This window comes from Lissotriton helveticus, chromosome 3_1, assembly GCF_964261635.1.
Source record: "Lissotriton helveticus chromosome 3_1, aLisHel1.1, whole genome shotgun sequence".
NCBI classification, from domain to species: domain Eukaryota; kingdom Metazoa; phylum Chordata; class Amphibia; order Caudata; family Salamandridae; genus Lissotriton; species Lissotriton helveticus.
The window spans coordinates 66905780-66927903 of NC_136061.1; the positions used below are offsets into that span (position 1 = coordinate 66905780).

Consider the following 22124-nt stretch of genomic DNA (forward strand, 5'->3'; position numbering starts at 1 on the left):
TATTAGTATTTCAGTATTGAATGTATAAGTAAATTATCATCCTGGTCTTTCCTCTTTCCGCCCATCAATGTCGACATTTAACATTAGGCTGTTTTTTAACTTTAGCTTAAAAAGTTTTTGCAATGCTTTAAAACAGTGTGTATTGTAATGCTATACAATCTTAATTCACACTATACAGAACACATTAATTTACACGTGCATATAAATTGCAATTGGACGATAATTCCATCAATGACAAAAACTCCCTCTTAGTCACGATGTCTCTGGACAATTTCATTATTCAGAATTTTCCTATAATCTTGTCGACACATTTCACAGCACCATCAGGACAGATGAACCGGGTCCTAAGAACAAGATTGTATTCCACAGATATAAAAAATTTTTTTTTACAAAATATTTACATTACACCTTCTACGAATGTCTTGACCACAAGACAAATATTGTGGCGATGATGTTGCAGGTTCAAGATTAGTCTCCTTGAACGTCTGTGGTGGCTGTACAATTTTTTTTATAGGCCCTGTTTAATGACTTTTTTTTTACTAGATGACATAGGATGAATCTGTTAATCTTGCATCAAGCTTTAATCCATGATGCATTAATTTAGCAGGTTAACAACTTAAGCCAGTGGTCTTTAACATGTGTTCTGCTGATACCTAATGGTTCGCGATACCTACTCAGGGGGTATGCGACTGTTTAGCAAGTTAAATAGCATCAGCAGATTAATAAAATATACATAAATGAAAAAGGAACATAAAAATTGGAAGTTTTTACATTCTCTGTATATAGCTGGAGGAATTTGAAATTGAAGGCTAAACATTAAGTTGCTATTCTTGGCTTTCTGGGAGCTGTGCAAGTAAAGAAAAGGAATCTAGTATATGCAATTGGTGGCTTCAATTGAAGCACTGGTATGCACAGACTAAAAAAGAGCCTGCATTTGAAGCAAATAAAACAAAATTGTATGCTTGCATCCAGTGTATTGCTTCATCTTTTAGAAATAAAACTAGACTTTGAAATTCTCCATCTTTCCGATTAAAATGTTGATTTTTGCATGTTTTTGTTTGTGAACTAGATAAAATATTTCAGAATTTGTGTAATTTTTGATTTACACTTGTTTCTTTATTTTTGTGTATTTTGATATTCAAGTCATATAAATTGAATAAGTGGGGGTCCTTTGCTTCCAGTAGCGATTCAGTGGGGGTCCACAGAAGCTAAAAGAAGAGCTGCTGGTTTAAGCCTAAGAGTTTGACTATTTTGATTTCTAAGAAGGAAAGGGTGGATGACAAACTTTCAAAATTACATGGACGATTTCAAATATAATGCTTACTTCAATGCATCTTGCCCTAACTTTGCAACATTAAAGATATCCTGATTTGCTTGAATCATTTGATGAACATGGTGTTGTTTTAGACATTGGAAAGAACGCTTCCAGGAGCGGCCCATGCAGGTAAGGGTGGTGGGCCGGGGTGGGGGAGAGTGGGACTCGACAGACGATGACGAGGAAAAATTTATTATTTATTTCATTTTCCCTCGTCGCCTGTCAAGTTGCCCACCGCTCTTACCTGCACAGGCCGCTCATGAATGCTTCTTGCGGGGTAAATTTTTTTTAAACAAAACTGAGCTCAGTGGATTGCCGCTCAGAAGTAATGAAATATTTTTAAAGAATTTAGAGTACATTCAGCCTGGTTGGACTCCATGTCAGCCTGAACCTAAACCTCAAGGTAATAATGTTGGTTCCTTTTAAATTACTTAGGGCAGTTCCAAAAAAGTTGAATTTTAAGTTTTTAGGACAGTTACTACTCACTTATGCACCCTTCCCTGAACTCTAATAGCATTTTATTGCTCGTTAACATTACCTTTCCCTGAACCCTAAAAAAGAAACCGGACTACCCGTTTACTCTCCCCATCTCTGAACGCTAAGAGCCCTTACTCTCCTAAAGCTACTGTTCCTTAAACCTAAGAACCCCTTTTTTTTTTTTTTTTTTTTTAAAACCTTTATTCGTATCAAAAGGATATACAAATCTAGGCCTACAACCAAATTGGCTGGCCACAATACGGAAAGCAGTCAAAAGATCCAGAGCGAGCATTACAGAATCAATCATTAAGGAGCATGAGCAATACAATCCTAGAAAGGGGAAAACACAGAAGATCTAGGCGGCCAGTAAACAGGAGCAGAGAAGGTTAATTTTATAATATGGGGATAAGGAGTACGACAGGCTCAGTGTCAACGTAGAAGAATCCGAATTCCCCAAACAAACCCTCAGCAACAGTAAGGGGGTATAGGGCCGCAACACAGGAGAGGCAACACAATATACATAGGTATAAAAACAGATGCGTTAAACACAATCAATATGCGATCATTATCAGCTTTGCATGCCCACCACCCAATAGCACATCAGAACCAGAACGAAGGGATCGGATGGATATCTTACCAAGACTAACCCGTCATACTGACCTTGGGTGAAAAGGAAAGGGAGGAAAGAGGGGGGGGGGGGAAAGAGGAGGACAAGATGGGAAAAAAGAGGAAGAGAGGGAATTGAAAACACAAACCAAAGAGAAGAACGCCACGCCGACACAGGCGTCCCGCGGCGGGGAACACAGGAGAGAGCAGGAGTATTAGCAACGAGGAGGGTATGGCAGTCGCTATGGAACAGCAGAACTATAAGAAGATGATCAACGACGCTACAGACCCCACCCCAATCATACCACGGAAGGCAAGGACAGACGCGGCACTCCTATAAAGAGATACAAAAGGGCCATAGAACTGAGGAAAATGAACATCAAAGAGGACCCAACCCACCCATCCCACCCTGCACCCCTGTAGAAGGTTACGGCCTACCCTTCAGACAGCGTGCCTGTCGCCCTAAACCAGAACCCAAAATGCAGTAGAGAGAAGAAGGAAGAATAATGAGACAAAAAGAGACATGAACACAAAGGAAAGAAACGGGAGGGAGGAGCGAGAGGGCAGAAACAAATACGGTCGGCCACAGCCCTCCGCCCAACCTTACAATCGTTTTACGAATGAACCAGAACGACACGGTCTCGAGCGCCATAAAACTTACAGGGGGGGACCTCCCACCGCGCTATGAATATAAGCAACTGCACCACGAGTTCGTACACCAATAATCCACCGGGAGTCGTGCACATCACCCCAAGCCTTTCCTAACCACAAATCCCACCCACCACATGACAATGTGAAGTGAGCTACTCGATGCGAGGCAAGCACACAATTGAAAGAAAGTACGATGAAGACGTAGACAAGGGGGGTCAATCAACCCGCAAGTGAGCAAAAGTTCAAATAGGTATTCTAAATGTGTCCGCAACAGCAGCACGGGCGGTGAAAAACAGGAGTTCAGTTTCGCTGTTCGGAAACGCGGGAGTTTCCCTGCAATGTAGAAATACGAACTCATCGATGCAGAAACAGGCAGCAGTCCACCATTCTTCTCAGGCACCCAAGTAGGACCGGGCTCCGGCACGATATCCGAGTCCCCGAACTCAATACTTCGAAGAGCAGGGAGTTCCAAAGCCACTGGCCCACTAAATGGTCGATGAACAGCGGTAATGACCTTCGCAACAGCCGAGGGGGGCGAGGCGATGGAGGCACCGGGACAAGAGGGAAGCATGAAGAAGCGTCCACCCAAGATGGCGGCGGACCGCGATGAGCGTAGAGGGGCATCGGGGGCCAGGGACGCATGCAAGGATCTCAGGGCATCAAGGACATCTCCAATCGTAGGCTCACGCACACATGTCCAGGCCCCCGTGCAGTCCGGCAACCCAAGTCCGCCGCCACGAGGTGATCCATATTCCAGATAGTCGGCAGCCATTTTGTGAAGTCAGCCCCCTCACCACCCTCCGCGACTCAAGACAGTTAAAAAATGTAGGACTTTACAGAGCTCCGGGGGGTTCCCAGCGATGGCGGCCTCGGTGCAGAAAGGATACTCGCCCAATGCGGGGGTCCGCCTATATTAACGCCGGCGCTCCTCACAAGCAGAGTCCAGGCGCGAGGGTCCAGGGTCGCCGGACGCAGCAGCGGCGGGGGGGACCCCTTCACATGATCAGTCCCCGGAGCATCGCGCCCCGCATCAGCCTCACGGCCACCAGGACTGGCCCGGCTCAGGATCACCGGGATGTTCGCACAACGGCTCTCACCAGTGGCTCACTCTCTCGGCCGGGGCCGACAGTCACAGCAACACCAGGCCGGATCCCATAGGCGAGGTCCCGGTCCAGGCTCCACGGAGGCCCCGGTCCATTCGGGGGGCACAACTTCGGAACCGCAGCACGTCGGAGCTTCTGGGTCAAACGGTGAGTATGAGCGAAATGTTATGTTCCCATTTCTTCGATAACGTGTCGTCTCCGGACAGGATATAAAGCAGGATATACGAGTCAGGCCGGAGGGCTGACGGAGCCGAGCTAAAAGGCGACCATTACGCTCGCGAGCTTGGCTCCTCCCCCCAAGAACCCCTTTCTTAACCCTAAAAGTACACCTTAACTCTACTAAGCCCAAACTCAATCAAGCTGTTACTACCGCTTAATGCTACCCTTTACTGAATCCTAAAAGCCCCTTACTAGTCCCCTGTCCCTCTACTCACCTCACTGTAAATGCTCCTCTCTGCTTCAGCAGGACGATGACCTTTGCCCCTACTCCCAGCACGTATATTGCCCACATAAGGCACAATAATTAAAAAAAATGAGCAATAATTTTTTAACACTATTTGTTTACATTAGACATTTTTGCCTCAACTTTTTTGCAGTTCACTTTTTTACCCCACTGCATTTTCACTGCTGATCGTTCAGAGGCCCACAGGTAATGCAGGTAATATCTGAATAGGAGGCCAGAATGGCATTGGTGTCTGTATCACCTAGACCAAACTGAGCTGGTTAGGAAGACTTAACATCTGTTTGCCAACCCAGCTGTGTTTTGTACCTACTCATTGTGCCTGTGGGGTCCTATATGGTCCTACGGTTGCGTCTGTGGAACTCCTGGTACATGTTGTGAGTAAAATTGTAGGTGCTTCCTAGTGTCCTGGATCTATTGCTCCTACCACACAAGCTGGCGTGGGGGAACGACAGGATTATGTGGTACTCGTTTGGGGCTTTGCAGAATGTCACCCCAATACAGACCCTCAGGAACCCATGCTCACCTGTCAAACTCTTCTCTCTTTCAGGAGGCGCTTCCCATGGAATGTCATCATTCTATCCATATTTGTAAGTATACTCTGCCGCTTCCTGTAAAACCGCACACTGTTGGTCTAAAACCGCACACTGTTTGTCTAAAACCGCACACTGTTTGTCTAAAACCGCACACTGTTTGTCTAAAACCGCACACTGTTGGTCTAAAACCGCACACTGTTGGTCTAAACCCGCATACAGTTGGTCTAAAACCGCACACTGTTGGTCTAAAACCGCACACTGTTGGTCTAAACCCGCACACTGTTGGTCTAAACCCGCACACTGTTGGTCTAAACCCGCACACTGTTGGTCTAAAACCGCACACTGTTGGTCTAAAACCGCACACTGTTGGTCTAAAACCGCACACCGTTTGTCGAGCAGTTTTCCATCACTACACAAACCTTCAGTTTGTTTCTTACCCCATAAACCCTGCTAGCTCCAGATAATCTTTCTTGCTGTTTTCGGTACAATTCCACACTTTACAGGTGTGGTTTTTTTGTGCTGGTTTTTATGACACCATATCGGTTCAGTTGCTGTCTTTTTGGTTCTAAAGAAAAAAACATACGCCTACCTTGCTTTGCCTCAAAAAGATTGAACATTTTATTTTTTGGGAAAGATGTTAAAATAGTGGAACTATGAGTGGGGGAAATGTAGGGAAGGATGTTTGGCAACTTGGTTGTTCAAAACAAATACCAAAGTACATTCACAAGTAAAATGATTGACTTTGAAGTGTATGAAGTGCAGTTGTAATGTATGAATATGCTTTAGGAAAATAGGAGAAGCATGACATTATTGAAAACAAAAAGTGTAAACATAGACCTGTAAAAAAATAAAAAATGTAGTGTTACTCGGTTCTTTTTAGTTCCTGCTCACTTACGAGCTCTGTGTTCCAACTGGGCATTGTTGTAAACTGCGGCTTTGTTTTTTCTTGTGAAATTAGCACAACGGACCAGAGCCAAAGTTTTTTTTTTTTCTCTTGCTGATTTCGGTTTTGAAAAAGTAGACTTTTTTTCCATTTATGTTCCCGTGGTCGCCCACTTGCTGGCTTCAACTGATGGTGTTTTGTTTGTTTTTGTTTCAGACGCTGGCCATGTCTTTCATGGCAGGAACCATTGCCAGGTAAGGACCAGGAGCTGGTGGATCCTCTGCTTAGGTTCATATCTTGACCCAAGAAGACCAGTCCTCCAAGTTATGACAAAAGGCTCCTATTTTGGGCTGAAATATGATGTAAAATATTTAAGCAAAAAAGTCCTGCAGGTCTCTTGTGCTCTCTGCAAGTTGCCTTTAAACATTCTTTATCTAAGTTTTTGTTTGTTGGTGGGTAGCACTTCAGAGCCCTTTTCTAAAATGTTTCAGTGTATTTTATACAGCCGTCCTGTAAATAGATCTTCATAGCAAATTTGTATCTGAGCACACACTAAGCTGCTTTGGCCCAGGACCTGCCTTTACTTTCCCACCCATTTGAACTCCAGCCTTAAACTTTTCTGCAAGTGAATATATCTATGTACATTGGTTGGAAAACCCATTGGGAAGGGACATGAATAGAAGGGAGTTGTGACTTTGGATGGACCTACCTCGTCAATTGCTGCCGTGCTGGCCTCTGAAAACCCATGTTTTCACCCCGAACGGTAAACACATGGCCAAACATTGTTCCCTGTATTTGGCAATTCATAGTATCCAGCTGCAGGTGTTTTCATTGTGCCCTGATTCTGTGAAACCAGGTCATCAATCTGCAACAGCAGCTGGGATTTTTTGCACACCTAATATGAATAGGTAGACAATGGATTGTCATGGAACCAGCTCTAGCTTTTAGAGGAAGCTTCCCAGCCCTCTTAAATGTAAATGTAAATGTGGGATACTTGTAAAGCGCACTGTTACTCTACCCGAGTGTCCTGGCGCTGTAGACCGCTGGGGAACCCGTCCTGGTTTTCCCTGTGAGATGGTCCCTTTCTGGGTATCTCCAGGGTGAAACCAGGCATCCCCGGCGTCTGTGGGGGCCGTTGTAGAGATGAGGCAAGCTTAATTCCCAGAGTTACCGAGTGTGTTCCCTGGTTAGAGTAGGCACTGAGGCGAGAATTATCGAGTCCGTTGACCCTGGTCCAAGACCCTGCCGCGTCGGGAATTGAACCTTGGTCCCGGGCCGTTCTCTGCTTACAGGTCTGCCGCCTCTAACCAGTGAGCCACACCTCTCCTCTTAGACTATCATTTGCATATTGCAGGTAATGGAGGAAACTCTTTTAATTTTAATTTGATAAAGCTGAAATCCAGGAATATTTCTTTGAAAACCGCCTACCTAATATCCGTTTTTGTCTTAGCCACTGCTTTCAAATTCTAATGTCAAATCATCGTATAGCTCTCAGCATTTTGGTACTTCTAATCCTCCATAAAATTGATGTGGGCTAAAATAAAAATCAGGACCTTCCAGCTATTCTATACCTGGCATCGAATAGCTTCATACATTTTGATATGATAGACCTATAATTGGTTGCCCTTGAAATACCTTCTTGGAGGATGCATGCCTTGCTTCTGTTGACCCCTCCCCCCAAATTTTGAGGCTCTGACTTACCATAGCACTTTAGGGGATAATGCATGTTTCATGCAAGAAGTCCTAATTCACCGATGCCGGCATTCTCTTTCAGTTACTACAGCAGTAAAGCGGTTATCATCTCCATGGGAATTACCGTCCTGATCACCATCGCTGTCACAGTCTTCTGCTTCCAGACGAAGGTAAGGAGCCCTATTGAACAAGATAATGTTGCCCCGCAGAATCGATTCTAATCTTGGTTACAATAAATTCAATTGCTTGCATGATAATTGATGGTTATAGAATTATGTACATTTTAGGAAATTATACTATTTATTTATGAAAAAATAAAGTCCGTAGAAAGATCGAGTAGTACATAGTTTGGTTAGTCTATTTCGCGACATCATTTCTTGTTCTTTTGACTTTATATTGGAAATACACACTAGTGAGTAGAGTAACAATGAATTTTAAGGCCTGGAGAAATTCGTGGGCAACCAACGTGAGAAGTTTGAAATGCTGAGTCATCAGCTGTCCAGTATCAGTCTCATTTGTATTTTGCCATATTGATGAGTTAATCTAAAGTTGTTAAAAATGAGGTGGGGACGTGGTGGGGGATAGTGTTTAACTGAATTTACTGCCCCTTTTCTATAGGTTTTTCCCTTCCCGTGTGCCTCTTTTTGGCCATCTTCCTCTCCCTGTACACCATCCCTTTTTAGGTTTCCCCTAGACGACGCTTGCTCTGTGCTTGCAAAATCACTTGTAACAAAAAAGAACTTAGAGCCCGCTCATTACTTACCATTGGTTGGTTCCCATGTCACTCATTTCCGCTCCTCCTGTTGGTCAGCTCCTCTTCCTACCTCTAGCTTCCTGCTCAGCTTCACATCTTCATCCTTGCTTTGAAGCTTGAACTAAGGAGGGTTTCTGGCGGCCAGTGTTCTTCCACTGGCCGCACACTTGTAACATACTTTAATTTTATATTTTTACTTTCTGTTCGTTGCTTGCCCATCCTACAACCACCTCTCTCCTGTCGCTGGATGCCCCTTCCCATTTGTTGCTGGCTTGTCCCTTCCACCACCTCCCGGCACTGCATGCCTGATTCCGGCCCTAACTACTGCACCAGACTACATCTTTACAATGACCTGCACTTCATCCCTTCCCTTTGTTGCTCATCTTCGAGGCGGTACACCCCAGATATATCAGTGAGTGTAACACTTGTTCTTCCATACTTCCAAACTGTCCACAACAAAACCGTAGAAGGGGCTTAGCTCTTTCTGCTTCTAGAGGCTGGGTCGGCTTGACTACTTTCTAAAAAGGATATGTAGAAACATCAATGAAAATCATTTTTGTTGCATTTCATTACAGCTCTACAGTATAGTTTGCACTCCGCCGTGTTATTAACTAGGCGCTACAGTGGGCAGTGGTGGAGACGGATACTTTGGATATACGTTTCATAGCTTGTGCAAGAACTATCCACTCCACAAAGGTTGGATGTAACTCATTTTACTTCTAACTGAACTGTGTACAGTGGCTGCGCGGTGGAATGATAGGGATTTTCGGCTGAATGAATAAATCTCAGTACAATCCCACAAAGGACGTCGTAATCCAAAACCATTCTGTCGGGTGTGGTGATTGGGCAACGTATTCATCACTCGTTTCTGTTTTTTATAAAGTATAAACGTCTTTACTGAGTTTTACCGACAGTGTACCGATGACATATAGCAATATAGGGTTAGCTGTAGTAAGTGTTACATCGTAAGACCTCACAGGCTATGGATAATAAGGTACCACTGCCGCTTGATGGTTATAGCATTTTTCGGAGTCGGTACTCACTTGTATGAAAAACAGAAATACACCTAATCGTGCATCTCTTTGTTCCACTCTAGCAATCATTCTATATCCGTTCAGCCAGATGGACTGAGTGGGGTTCCACCTATTAGTATCTATGCCAGGTTAAGTACCCTTATCTAAGCCGAATGATCAGTAAGTCCGTGCAGCACGACCAAGGATCATGAGAAGGTTTTGTACATTGGAAATGTAGACACACTACGGTCAATATCTCTACAGACTGTGTGAACCCCAAACTTAATTGACGCCTCTTTCCCATTGGACAGTATAGACAAATGTTAGCCTCTTATTGTTCATACTCTGAGATACTAAGAAGATGAGGCTCTCTGGAAACAAAACATATGCTCGAATAATTTTTCTTTTGCTCGTTCAGTCTTACTTTGTAAGTCCGTGTCGGGGGGAAGGGGGTGTTTGGGGTGCTTCCTTCTGTTAATGTTACTTACAAGGTATAGAGAAGAAAATCGTTCTCTTTACCCTGCCTTGCGTCTGTTAATGACCCACCAGTAGGCGTTCTGAAATGCTACTCTAATGTCACCTATTGTGAGTCATGTCCAGCATGGCCCTCTTGAAATGGGTATTTGTTGGAAATGGCCTTTTTTGCAGGGTCATCCCTAAACTTTTGGTCTGCCTCTTGTATTTTTTTTTGGCTTATTTTGGTTTACCTTCTAGTCCCTAGTAGTGTGGCCTGTGTACCCAGGGCTGGTAACCCAAATGCTGCTGGTGGGCCTGCAGGGCTTCTTTGCGCCACCCACAGAAGCAGCTTGTAAAGTGTACCTCGGACCTGCCACTGCAGTGTCTGCGTGCAGTACAGAGCTGCCATCTTGGCTGTGAAGTGCCCACACTCCCCAGCCCCTGAACCTTCCCTTGGCATCATATCAGTCACCCCTATAGCAGGGTGCATTGTGTGTGTAAGGTAGGACATGGCTTGGTATGTGTAGCATGTCCTGCTAGTGAATTACACCCCATTTAGTTTTTCACTGTTGCAAGGCTACCTGTTCTCCATAGGCTAGAATGGGCAGACTGGCTATTACATCTTAGTACTATCTGACTCAGGGAACTTGTTAGAAATTCGAGTTTAGTATGCCTGAACTCAGAATGATAAAATACATCTTTTAGTGAAGTTGGTTTTAACATTCTGTGCTTGAAAATACCACTTTTAGAAAGTAGGTATTTTCATGCCTATGCCTTCCAGTGTGCTCTGCTGTTATGTGTATTGACTGTCTGGGTTTAGAGGGGCAAGGCAGGCTGGGTCAGAGCTGGGTTGATTAGAGAGATCGGCATTTGGAGTAGGGGAGGGTTGAAGATCATCGCATCATGACATCGTAGTGCGGGCGCCGTGCGTCCGCCATTTTCATCGCATCGCACCTAGATCGTCGCTCCCTCGCGAAGCGCCATTTTCTTTCATTGCAACAAGATCGCACACGCAAAAGGGTCAGCGCATCATCCTCCCTTGCGGCAAGGATTCAACGCATCGCTGGCCTAGCGTGAAGAAGTCTGTCGCTTTGTTCCACACGCATCATCCTCCCTTGCGACATTTGTTTGTTTTGCTACGAAATCCCGGTACTTTGTAAGTAAAAGGGTCGCAAAGACCACTGCTTTGAACTGAACTCCCATTTGCACACTTTGAACTATTTTTACAGCATCTCACGCGTATCCCTATGTTACAGTTTTGTGGCTTTTTTTTGTTATTGGTCTTGTGTTAAGTCTATATATAAAGATACTTATTTGTTTATAACTACTTGTGTGGTGTCCCTTTGTTGTGTTCTTCACTGTTACTGTGTATGATCATAAAGGCTTTACACACTGCCTCTGAGATAAGCCTAGCTGCTCGTGCTACGTTACCACAGGGTTGAGCAGGGGTTATCAAAGGGTGAATAGTCTCAAAACTTTCCTTAGCGCTCTTGACCTCACCCAAATATGCAACAGCCCTACACATGACAAAGGCTCCATACTTGATCTCATCATCGCCAACGAAGACTCTACCCAACTAGGGGCAATCCAACCTTGTGATTGGTCAGACCACCACATTATCACCTTCTTCATTAAGGAAAAAATCAAACCAACCACGGCTCAACCCACCAAATCTACGATCTGGAAAAGGGACATGAAGAATCTGAACCCCAACTCCTTGCCTCCCCACCTCTCCAATCGCCTCCTTCACCCTCCTGACGCCTCTGATGTTCAATCACTGACTGACCACTACCTCGACGCTATGAACTCATTAATTAATGAAGCCGCCCCACTGCAACTAAAGAGAGTCTCCACTAAGATCTCGAACCCTTGGTATGACGGCAGACTCAATGAAGACAGGCGTGCTATGCGAATGGCAGAGCGCACATGGAGATCTGACCCCTCATCACGGCATCGCAAAACGCGTAAGAACAAGAGAAATGCCTACTTTAGGAAAATCAAGCGTGCAAAAGCTGACTTCTACAGCCTTCAGTTGGACCAAGCAAAAAACAGACCAAGAAAACTGTTCGAACTAGTCAAAACTCAAACGAAGACGCAACCCTTACTATCAAACGACACAACCAACGACATCCCACACTGTGAAGACTTTTCTGCCTTCTTTAAGCTAAAGACCGACAACATAAGGTGTGACCTCCTTAATGATGTAAGTCGATACCCGAGCCACATCAAAAGACCCGACACCCAACCTAAAAATAACGCATCTTGGTCGTCATTCGACACCTACTCTGAAGAAGCAATACACAAGCTGCTCGGCACCTTGAAACCCTCTAATCACCTCACAGACCCCCTACCTGCTAATGCTGTAAGAGACTTCACCCCCCGTACTCCTCCCACTCTGGACTAAAATCATTAACAGCTCCCTTCAGCAAGGTCTCATCCCAGACTCCCTCAAGGTGGGGCAAGTCACGCCTATACTCAAGAAACCTACAGCTGACCCGTCTGACCCCTTACTCTGATTTAGGAAGGGTCCCTACTTGGACTGTGGCCAGCCACTGCCAACAAGAGACCCCCATTTCTAACAGTATATTTGGATCACTTAAGACTCTAGAGCTTCCTGTCGCTTCACAGGGTCACATTAATATAAAGTTTAAGTCAACCTGGATGTGAGAGACCGTTTTAGAAGCCAGGATGCCAGAGTAGCCCTGAATAGGTTTCTAATTTGAAGGATGTGCCCTGAGGCTGGGGCAGTGCAATCCAGTAGGAGACTGGAAGTGTTGTTTTATCTCGGACTTCCCCCTCAGTCACATTCCCTCTCACTACAGGCTGATGTAGTGTCATGTGATTACATGCAGTAGGACCCATGTGATCCTCGGTGGATTCCTTACACAATTACGTAATAAGTTGGGGTGTGTCTAAGTGAGGTCAATAAAGTTTGACGCCATGCGTTCAGATAACAGTTGCATGCCGAAGAACAAAGACGTGTTGTACAGAGCTCCGTGTGTGGTGTGATCATTTATGTGCTTCAGAGCTGGGGAGGATGCAACACTTGACATACAACTTTGTCACCGCCGGCCTCAGCATTCCTTGAGGCCAGGAGCTCAATCTCTGCGGCTCCCGCTGGCATTTGGATGTAGCATTCATACAAACATCAGAGCATACAGATCGGAAATCTGATGTGTGAATACACCAAGAATAAAGAAGTGACACTGCAAATGTGTATGAGGTCTACTTCTGTCAAGCACTTCTAGGACATAAAAAAAACATACTACGCCTCACAGGTCCTCAGCGATGTCTCCTACTCTATACAGCATGTGGGGATTAGTTCCTGCAGTAAAGAGCCAGAACAAAGAGGTGACTGCTTCACGCGTTCTCCGGGACCAAAGTGGTCTCTCTCCCCCACCTCCCCTTCCTACATAAAGGTCAAAACCGAAAAAGGTAGACGACCCCTGACCTCAACATTTGTATCCATGTCCTCGGACACACAACAGCAACATAAAGACGACAACAAAGCGGAGGACCACCCCACTCCATAATAAGGTTGAACTTGGTCAAACAAAGAAGGCATGTTTGCCACACCACAAAAACAAAGTTGTGGTCCTTCTCCATGTCTCAGCTGTGTCCTGTCTCTAAAACCCCAAAGCCCTGAGGAAGATCTTCACATGCAATTGTTAGGACCACAGAAGGTTGAAACACATCGGTGCAATTCAATGTGGTTGAGGGCACACCCGTACATAGGCCAGTTAAAGCCAGTGTATGGAACCCGTGACAAATTAAAGCCATGAAAGCAACTACCAAGGGTTGAACTTTGTGCCCCAACCCAACAGAGTAATTTCTGGACAGATGAAAAACATAAATAGGACAAGCCTGTATCTCCTATGATAAGGAAATTCTTGTTGGACACTTACTTGTGCTAAATAGCTATTTACATGTGAAGTTGTGAGTTGTTTTAATGTTGGTTTCATTCCTTTGAATAGGTCAATTTCTTTGTGTAATTCTTCATTTGTGTGCCCCCCAAAAAGTTTTGTTGTGCATGTACTAATTGTCAATAACAAAAAATAAGTAATGTCTTACACTTATAAATATACATAATGCTTGTTGACTATGTCACTTTGGTTGTGTTGTCTGAATAAATATTTTTCAGTATAATAGTAGGTCAGCAAATAGGTGTGTGATAATCTTGAATAACTCTTAGTAATACAAAGTATATTGCAAATGAATGTGGGCTCGGAATAATTACGTAGCCTTTACAAATATCAAAGTGTAGGGGGTTCTCTTTGTGTGTCTAGTATATGGATCCCTCCCCCGACTTCCTTAATAGGATCACTCCCCATTGTGTGATAAAGGGTCACTCCAACTGTGAGAACACCAAGTTAAAAGGAACAAGAGATTCAGAAACATCCTCGTCTCCTTTCGGACCAACATATACCAATCAGACCATTGCTTCTGCAACATTGCTTCAGTTTCCCAATGCATCGAACTGAGACTGCGTTTCTCAACCTCGGACATCTTGCCATTCTGATACAGGATGATCAGAAAGCCTCTTTCAACCATTGTCTCTCCACGTTCACTGCCACGTTTTCCCTCCAGGCCTCGTTATCAGCAGTCGAATACAGACAATAAGCCTTTCTCTAACTAATGAAATAATAAACCAGCAAGGAAAGGAGAACGTGCTGACAAAGCAAAATACATTTCAACTGAGGACTGTAGTCAGGCTTACTTTAATTAAGAATATACTGTGCACTTCAAATTCATGATTATACATGCACACGTGTTTCTTTAAGAAGAAATGTAAAACATAAATAAGAGTACATGTTACATATACAAATATAACTTGAAGTCTAAGTAAAACGTGAATAAAGAATGCATGCTTTTGTGTTTAAACTGAACATTAGTGCCCACATGTATAAATCTCTAGTCTCTACAGTGAATGCATTTCATGAATATATTTAAATGTTTCACACACATCAATGAAGTTAGGGCACACAGTGAATATAATGTCAAATGCGAGTATATAATTGCATTTCTGTGACGTGTAAGGGTAGAATCTAAATTGTGGCTGCTCCAGTTCTGAAGAGGAATTGTAGATGTTCAAATCATACAGCACTACTGCTTTTCAGCAGAGCTGCTATACATTCAGCGAGACTGTGTCAGTGCCTCGCTGCAGGGTTATTATTTCATTTAGAGATAGAAATTGAGTGTAGTGGTGGGTTTGTTGTGGGAGTTGGGATGTGTGTTTTCTTACATTGTCCTATGATGATTTGCAGGGGCCAATAGCCCCGATTCAGGTTGCGACTCATGATTTTTAATGCCAAAAGAGGCTTTAATTTGACTTACTCCTGCCTAAATTTGTCTCGACTTCAATGCTTGATTGATTGATTATTTATTTTAATCTCCCTCTCGTTTCAAAATAATGGCATGTAGGAGATGCTTTGCCAGTGCATGTGTTGACATTCTTTATTACCCATCATGCATTGTGGTCATACTGACTGGCGTGCCCCTTCTCACTCTCTCCGATAGGTGGATTTCACATCTTGTGGTGGATTCTTCGCAATATTGGGAATTGGTCTCATGCTAACTGGAATCGTAACAGCCATTGTTCTGGCTTTCAAATACGTAAGTATTGTGCTGCACTTGAGGTCATAGGCTTTTTGGGGGTCCAACAAGGACTTTCCTGAACCTTGGACTGTCCAGAGCTGTCTGTATTATGAATGCTAAATATACTGAGTTTGGTATAAATGAAATCTGAATCCTGTGTCATTCTGCTTTGGATTTCATTTTCTAAATTTAGAATTAAATATTGAATTTCTAAAGTTCTGTATGACCCCATATTTTTATTTTATTTTATTTATTTATTTATTTTTAAGCTTATATCGCGCACAGCTACCCACAGTGGGTTTCCCGGCGCAAGGGATAGACTAAAGAAGAAGGAGGCAACTTCACCTGATTTGAGCTACAGCAGACTATAAGGCACGTTGAGTGAAAAGCAGTGTCTTTAAGGCCTTACGGAAGCGGAACAAATTGGTCTCTAATTTTAGAGCCAAAGGGAGTGTAAATCTCAATTTCCTCTTTAAAGTCCGAATTTCATTTCTGAATGTCATGTTTGAAACCATAGGGTTTTTTCCCCAAATGTGTAATTCTGTATTTTATTCTGCAAGTATGATTTGACCTCTGAATTTCATGGTGTATGCCATATGTTTGAATCCCAATATTATATTTCAAATGAAGGCTGTATTTCAATCCATGTCTAATAGTTCAATCTACATTTTATTGCACCAGAAAGGGACATCAAATATCAATTCTTAATTCTAGTTAAAAGTCCTGAAAGTAAGGTACTCTGATGTGGTGTTTTTAGCATGTTTTCAATTCAAATGGTCCAAGGTTTTGCACATCCTGATCCCTTCTAGACATAGCAATCCCCCTATTGACCACAGATGCTCAGGGGCCTAACTGTATTGGTTGTTTGAGAAGCATTTCCCCTCTACCCCCTAATTGGTACATGGTCACTGCTGCTCAATTTGTCAGATATTGGGTGACGTTGATGCCCTGCTTCTGGGTTCATGACCTCTGAGGCTGTATGTGTCCATGTCCTTATAGACTAGACTTGCTTCTGTGGTCCGAATCAAGGATTCAACCTACGAGGATATCTGTATCCCATACCTGGGTTCCTCTGTGCTCCTTTTGTTCTAATTGTATGATTGGAAGGGGAGTGTCTTAGTTGCATTTTTACTTCACTTGGATTTGTTGTGTGTCTCACGAATGCCTTCTCAAATTTACCTTTGTGTGCTTTCATTGTCTTCCAGATTTACTGGCTGCATATGTTGTACGCAGGCCTTGCCGCGGTGGCGTTTACTCTGGTAAGTTCTGCCACTCTTACTTGACCAGGGACTATTACCAAAATGGCAGATTTTTTTTTGCTGTGGCTGTGAGATGATGTTGCAGGCAGAAGCCCAGTGTGCAGAAGATTTCCTTGCACAGATCTGACAATGCACTTCTCGGTCAGGAGACAATAATTTTCATTCCACAGCTTTTTCTCACACATCTCGAACAATCCACCTTGGTTCAACCTTTGCATGTTAAACACTTTCCTCCGCTAAACTGAGAATGTGCAATTTATCTGTATCCTTAACTTACCATTGCCATGGTGGTCCCATGCAGACGCACACCTCCTATCACTGAAAACATGGCCTTTACAGTTCTTGCAATACATTTCATTTGGTAAACTAATGATATATATGTAGTAAGTACGTTCTTTAGGCGTTGAGACTTGGAATATTACATGGGCAGTTGTCGCAAGAGGAAAAGGCAAAGCTATGGGACTAACAGAGGACATCTGATGTCTATAACATGAATAGGTTTCTTTGCTAATGTGCAACAAGGTAAGAAGACCTTTAAGAAGAGGATCTTTCTCCTGTAGATTGTTGTCAGTCTACACAAGTTGTAGCTCCACACCGTTTGTGGATGGTCCCATATATTTAGAACTTCTCTTTAACCTTGTACACTGTCCAGCCCTTAGCAAAGTATCAGACACATGAAATAGTGGGAGATGAAGGTCAGGGCAGTGCTTGGGTTTTGTCTACATTCAGTACGAGGAATCTGAATGCCACTTAGAGAAGATTTCACCACAGCTTGTTCCATAGTACAGAGCAGGAGAAGACCCTTCTTTGAAGATGTACAGGTAAAGGAATGAATACCGGATGGTCCAGGCTTGATGTCAATGCTTTCCATGGGTTACCTGTTTTTGCAGTTCAGGGCGATGAGGGTTGTAAGGCAGCGGTTGCATGGTAGCTCAGCCCTAGATGTTGAAAGGTATGAGAATCCTTGTGGTCAGTGCAGACCAGTGAATTCATGGATCAGCGAGACACATGCAAAATCAGACCAGGCTGGATGGTGCCATGCAGGATAGACGGTGTGGCATAAATGACGTTTGTGATGGCAAGTCTTACAATTTTATGTTGAACGCAAAGGCAGTCTGCTTCCACCGCCTTGGCGGTGCGCATCCGCAAACCGGGAGCAGTAGTAATGTTTGATCCTCTCTTCTTCTTGCAGTTCCTGGTGTATGACACCCAGTTGGTGCTTGGCAAAGGCAAAAACTCCATCAGCCCCGAGGAGTACATCTACGGCGCTATGCAGATCTACACCGACATCGTGCAGATATTCCTCAGCCTGCTGCAGATTATTGGGAGCCGGACATAGGAGTCCACCGCACCGATGACTGTGCCGACAAAGGGATACGTCTAGGGAGAACATTGTAAAGATCACAGTCTGTTCACACAGTGTCAGTGGGATGATTGGCGGGATGGTGGTTGCTGTTTTTGGAGAAGTTTGGAAGAATTGTTTTCTATGCTTTATCTGGGCTGGTTCCTTCACGTCAGTACCTTGGAAGGGGCCTTACAGATGTCCTGGGAACTCTTAATCTCTGCTCTAAAGTGATAGTAGCTTTATGGACTGTTGCCAGAGCTCTGTATGACACAGGTGGCTGTAACTTGTCAGAGTTTCTTTCATTTTCTTAGTTGGAAATTTAGATTATTGAAGCTACAGGCAGCATTTGTGTTCAACCTTGGGCACTGCTGTTTTTATTAGCAGTCTGGTGTAACCATAAACCCAACTTCGCCATTCGCTGATCATTGCCATGGCCTTTCTGAAACCGAAGTGGCTCGTCAGTCTTTATTTTTGCATTATTTTCTAAGATCCTGTTTCCAGGTGGGAGCTCATGGAAGCCGAACATTGGCCAGACACAGTTGTGCCTTTTTTGGAATCCTGAACAACACTTTGTCTTTTGTGCGTCCTTTTAGGTTTGCCTGCTTCGTGCCCAATCTGAAAACAGTGGTGTTTCATGACCCATCTTGGCCAGCCACTCCACAGCATCCCGTCTGCATCCTTCGGTCATAGTTATTCCAGTCACTGTATACTCGTATAGGTTTACACATGCTTTGCTTTAATTTAAAATGTTTATTTTCTTATACTATATATTTGCTGCGTTATGTTTTCAAGTAAATTTTGCGTATCTTGTTATGCCCCCATACCCCAAAACACAAACTGTGCATATTACAGTGCACCTCCCTTGTCAACCACAGCCAGGTTTGGGTCATAGTACAAATGTTGCAAGAAGGCCTGTTCTTGAACTAGTTGGTGTAATAATCAAGAACCAATCTTGAGCGAGGCCTGAGGTGTTTAGAGGGTGGCATGTGCACCTCGACTGGAACCCCTGGGTTACTCTGTGGGTAACGAAAACCAGAATGTCATTGTATGAAGAATCAAAAATGTTCTTGTGCTTTATTAGCCACAATAAATTGTGGAACATGAAGCACTAAAAACTTTGTTACAAACCATTCAGCATTCAATATATTTTTTTGTATTACTAAAGAAAACTGTATAATTCTAATTTAAAATATAAATGTTTCTTTTTTTAGTATGATTTGGCTGTAGAGTATACCCAGAAGGGCCCAAAGTGAAGGAGCATCCAGCTGTTTTATGTGACTTTGTCAAATTAGAAATGAGGACCAAAGTGGAAGGAATGCCCAAATTCACAACCTTCACAACTCCCTTCTCATGACATTGCCTTGTTCTGGTCGCAGGTCTTCATAGCTGCGTATCAGCAGGTGCCTGTATGTAACTCTGCTTCCAATCCTGGGACTCAAGTGAATGGCTTAGTTATTCAGTGCCTTGAAGCAGACTGCCTTCCAAAGACTGCTGGTCCCTTGTGGATTCAGATGAAAAGCAGGCTTTTATTCTTCAATAGCAATCAAAGAGGAATGCCAATCCTTTTAAAACACGTTGACACTGTTGAGGTTAAAGTTAATGTTCTATTTGTCTGTTTTCCAAAAATGAAAATTAGGAATTTCAGTGAACAAAAGGTGCCTGTACCTTACTGCATGTCCCTTTTCACTCCTTGAAAATTCTTCCGACCTCACAATCGTGTAAGAGTCGGTGGATGCCGGCAGTACTATAGCGGCTAGTCCTGTCCAGCTTACTTACACGCCTAGGGCGCCACTTACCAAGTATCATGTAACTCATGCAGAGGAGACAGGCTGGACTCAGGTCAGTGCTCTGTTGACTCTACAGAGGTTCATCAGGAGGATCGAAATTTGGTACATTTTCCTGGCATACTTGGCAGTGCTCTTTCACATGTTAGGTTCTTCATAAAACATGTTTTTTAAATTCAGCCTTTCATAGGCACCACCAGCCTTCCAGATAATCTTCCTGTAGCTTTATAGGTCAGTGTGCCTCTGTACTCCTCCACAACCAGACTAAAGTGGCGAGCCGGATCCCTAGACATGGGCTAAGTGGGGAAGAATACAACCCGCTGCTTTGTCTCCTGCAGTGCCATATACCCTGTTATGTGCTTTCTAGAAACAGCTCTTGTGTAGTCTAGTGATTAGAATAGAAGAGATGCGTAGATTTCATGGCGTGAATGCCCTTTTTATATCTCCGCCGCCTGTATGTTCACTTGCACTGAAAAGGCATCGAACAAAGGATGTACTCAAATTCACTTTATATAAAGTAAAACAAATTGTTATATTGCTGTGGTCTTATCGCTTTTATTCTGCCGCCTCCCATCTCTGTGTATTATTTTTTGTTTGTTTTGTTGGTGAGTTATACCAGATGATGTGAGTAGCCGCATGGAGTATAAAAAATGAGTGAAATGTTTGGGTGATGAGCGTATCTTGTGAAAAATGTGAATCTTTAGAAGTGTGTGTGTGTTGAATGTGTAAATGAATGTGTTGCATCTTATGTAGTGCAAACTGAGCTAGGAAACCAAGCCCTCTACATAGTTGGGTAGAAGTAGATCTCTTTGAAACTTAGTTCTGGGCAGGAGGATAAGGAGGTTTTGCAGTGTTAAACCAATTTTATGTTTATTGAATATATTCAATCATCCCTACTATTTTATTTGGGGTATTTATATAGAGCAGGGGTCTTCAACCTTTTCTGTCGTTAGAGCTACTTATGTTCAATAAAACACATTAACAGCTACTAATAGTATTATTGCAGTATAATTTCAATTTCTTTATATTTATATTAATTCAACCAAGCAAAATCCTTCTAATTTAATAAGCTGGGCTGCACACAGGTGAGCTACTCCGAGTTAGATCAAGAGCTACAGTAGCTCACAAGCTACTGGTTGGAGACCCCTGATATAGAGGAAAGCTGGCCCTGGAGGACTTGTATAAGACGTGCAAGGATGCAGTAACATGCATGAGGAATCACTGTGAAAAGGTATAGGAAAGATAAAAAACTGCATCATTGCAGCTAATTCTGGCACAGAAGAGATACATCCCAGATTACTGGGCAGATTGTGATGCTGGGTTTTGAGACCTTTTGTGACTTGAACCATAAAAGCAGCAACTCTGGTGCAAAAGGTGTTCCGGTATCACGTGCAAACAGCAACTTTTGGTATATTCGTCCTTTGATTGTGTCAGGCTGACCATGAATGGTGGTGCTTCTGGTAGTGTGGGCATACCTGTGCACATTACATGTAAATGCCAGCAGACCCCTTGATTCAAATGGAGAGCCCTAAAGATGACACAACAGACAAAGTGGATTCTAGCAGGGAAAGTGATGCAATGCAGTTCTTGCAAAGTAGGTGAGAAGTCCTTGGACTTTCTTTGGGTTTGGTTAGTCAAGGCGCTGCAAGAAGAATGGCTTTGATTGGGACCAGTAAGGACTCTAGGAGCTGAGTGAATTACGGTGCTTCAGTTCGAGGTCTGGATTGTCAACCGAAGGTTCACAGAAGTAGAGGTGTGATATGGTACAAAGAAGTATAATACGTATAGACAAGCTGAAATAAAAAAAGCTAGATATGGAGGACAATTACTAGTTTTCTATATCATCCAAGATAAAACAGGAACGTTTATTGATGAAAACCACAGTTTTCCACTGAAGTTTTAGGGGTTTTCAGCCAGTATTACCCACAAGGCCATCAACCGAGAGGCACAGAGAATGCATTTGGGTCATGGTGCATACATCATTTAGGTTCGGCCCTAACTGGGACCTCAAGTTCGATCAGAAAGACCGCCACCAGATGTGCAACCTGTGCTTACTGAAAGATCGCCAGATGGGAAGCTGCAGCGTCTGTTAAAAGTAAGGCTGCAAATGTCAACATTATCGGCGCCATCTTGCCCTCCTTGAACCCAGTCGTGCACGTAAGCGGCAGCCATTTTGAGCACCATGGCCTCCCTGC

The 22124-nt window shown here is 43.6% G+C and overlaps 1 protein-coding gene across 1 annotated transcript in view; it reads left to right on the top strand.

Annotated features, from left to right (window-relative positions):
* The window catches only part of TMBIM1 (transmembrane BAX inhibitor motif containing 1), a 227220-nt gene extending 206756 nt beyond the window's left edge, over positions 1-20464 (top strand). The window contains exons 7-12 of the mRNA XM_078679250.1: positions 5163-5202; positions 6248-6285; positions 7806-7893; positions 15464-15559; positions 16747-16800; positions 17993-20464. Coding sequence (XP_078535376.1) covers positions 5163-5202; positions 6248-6285; positions 7806-7893; positions 15464-15559; positions 16747-16800; positions 17993-18139 — 463 coding nt within the window. The 3' untranslated portion in view covers positions 18140-20464. The remainder of the gene's footprint in view (positions 1-5162; positions 5203-6247; positions 6286-7805; positions 7894-15463; positions 15560-16746; positions 16801-17992) is intronic.
* The last annotated feature ends 1660 nt before the right edge of the window (positions 20465-22124 follow it).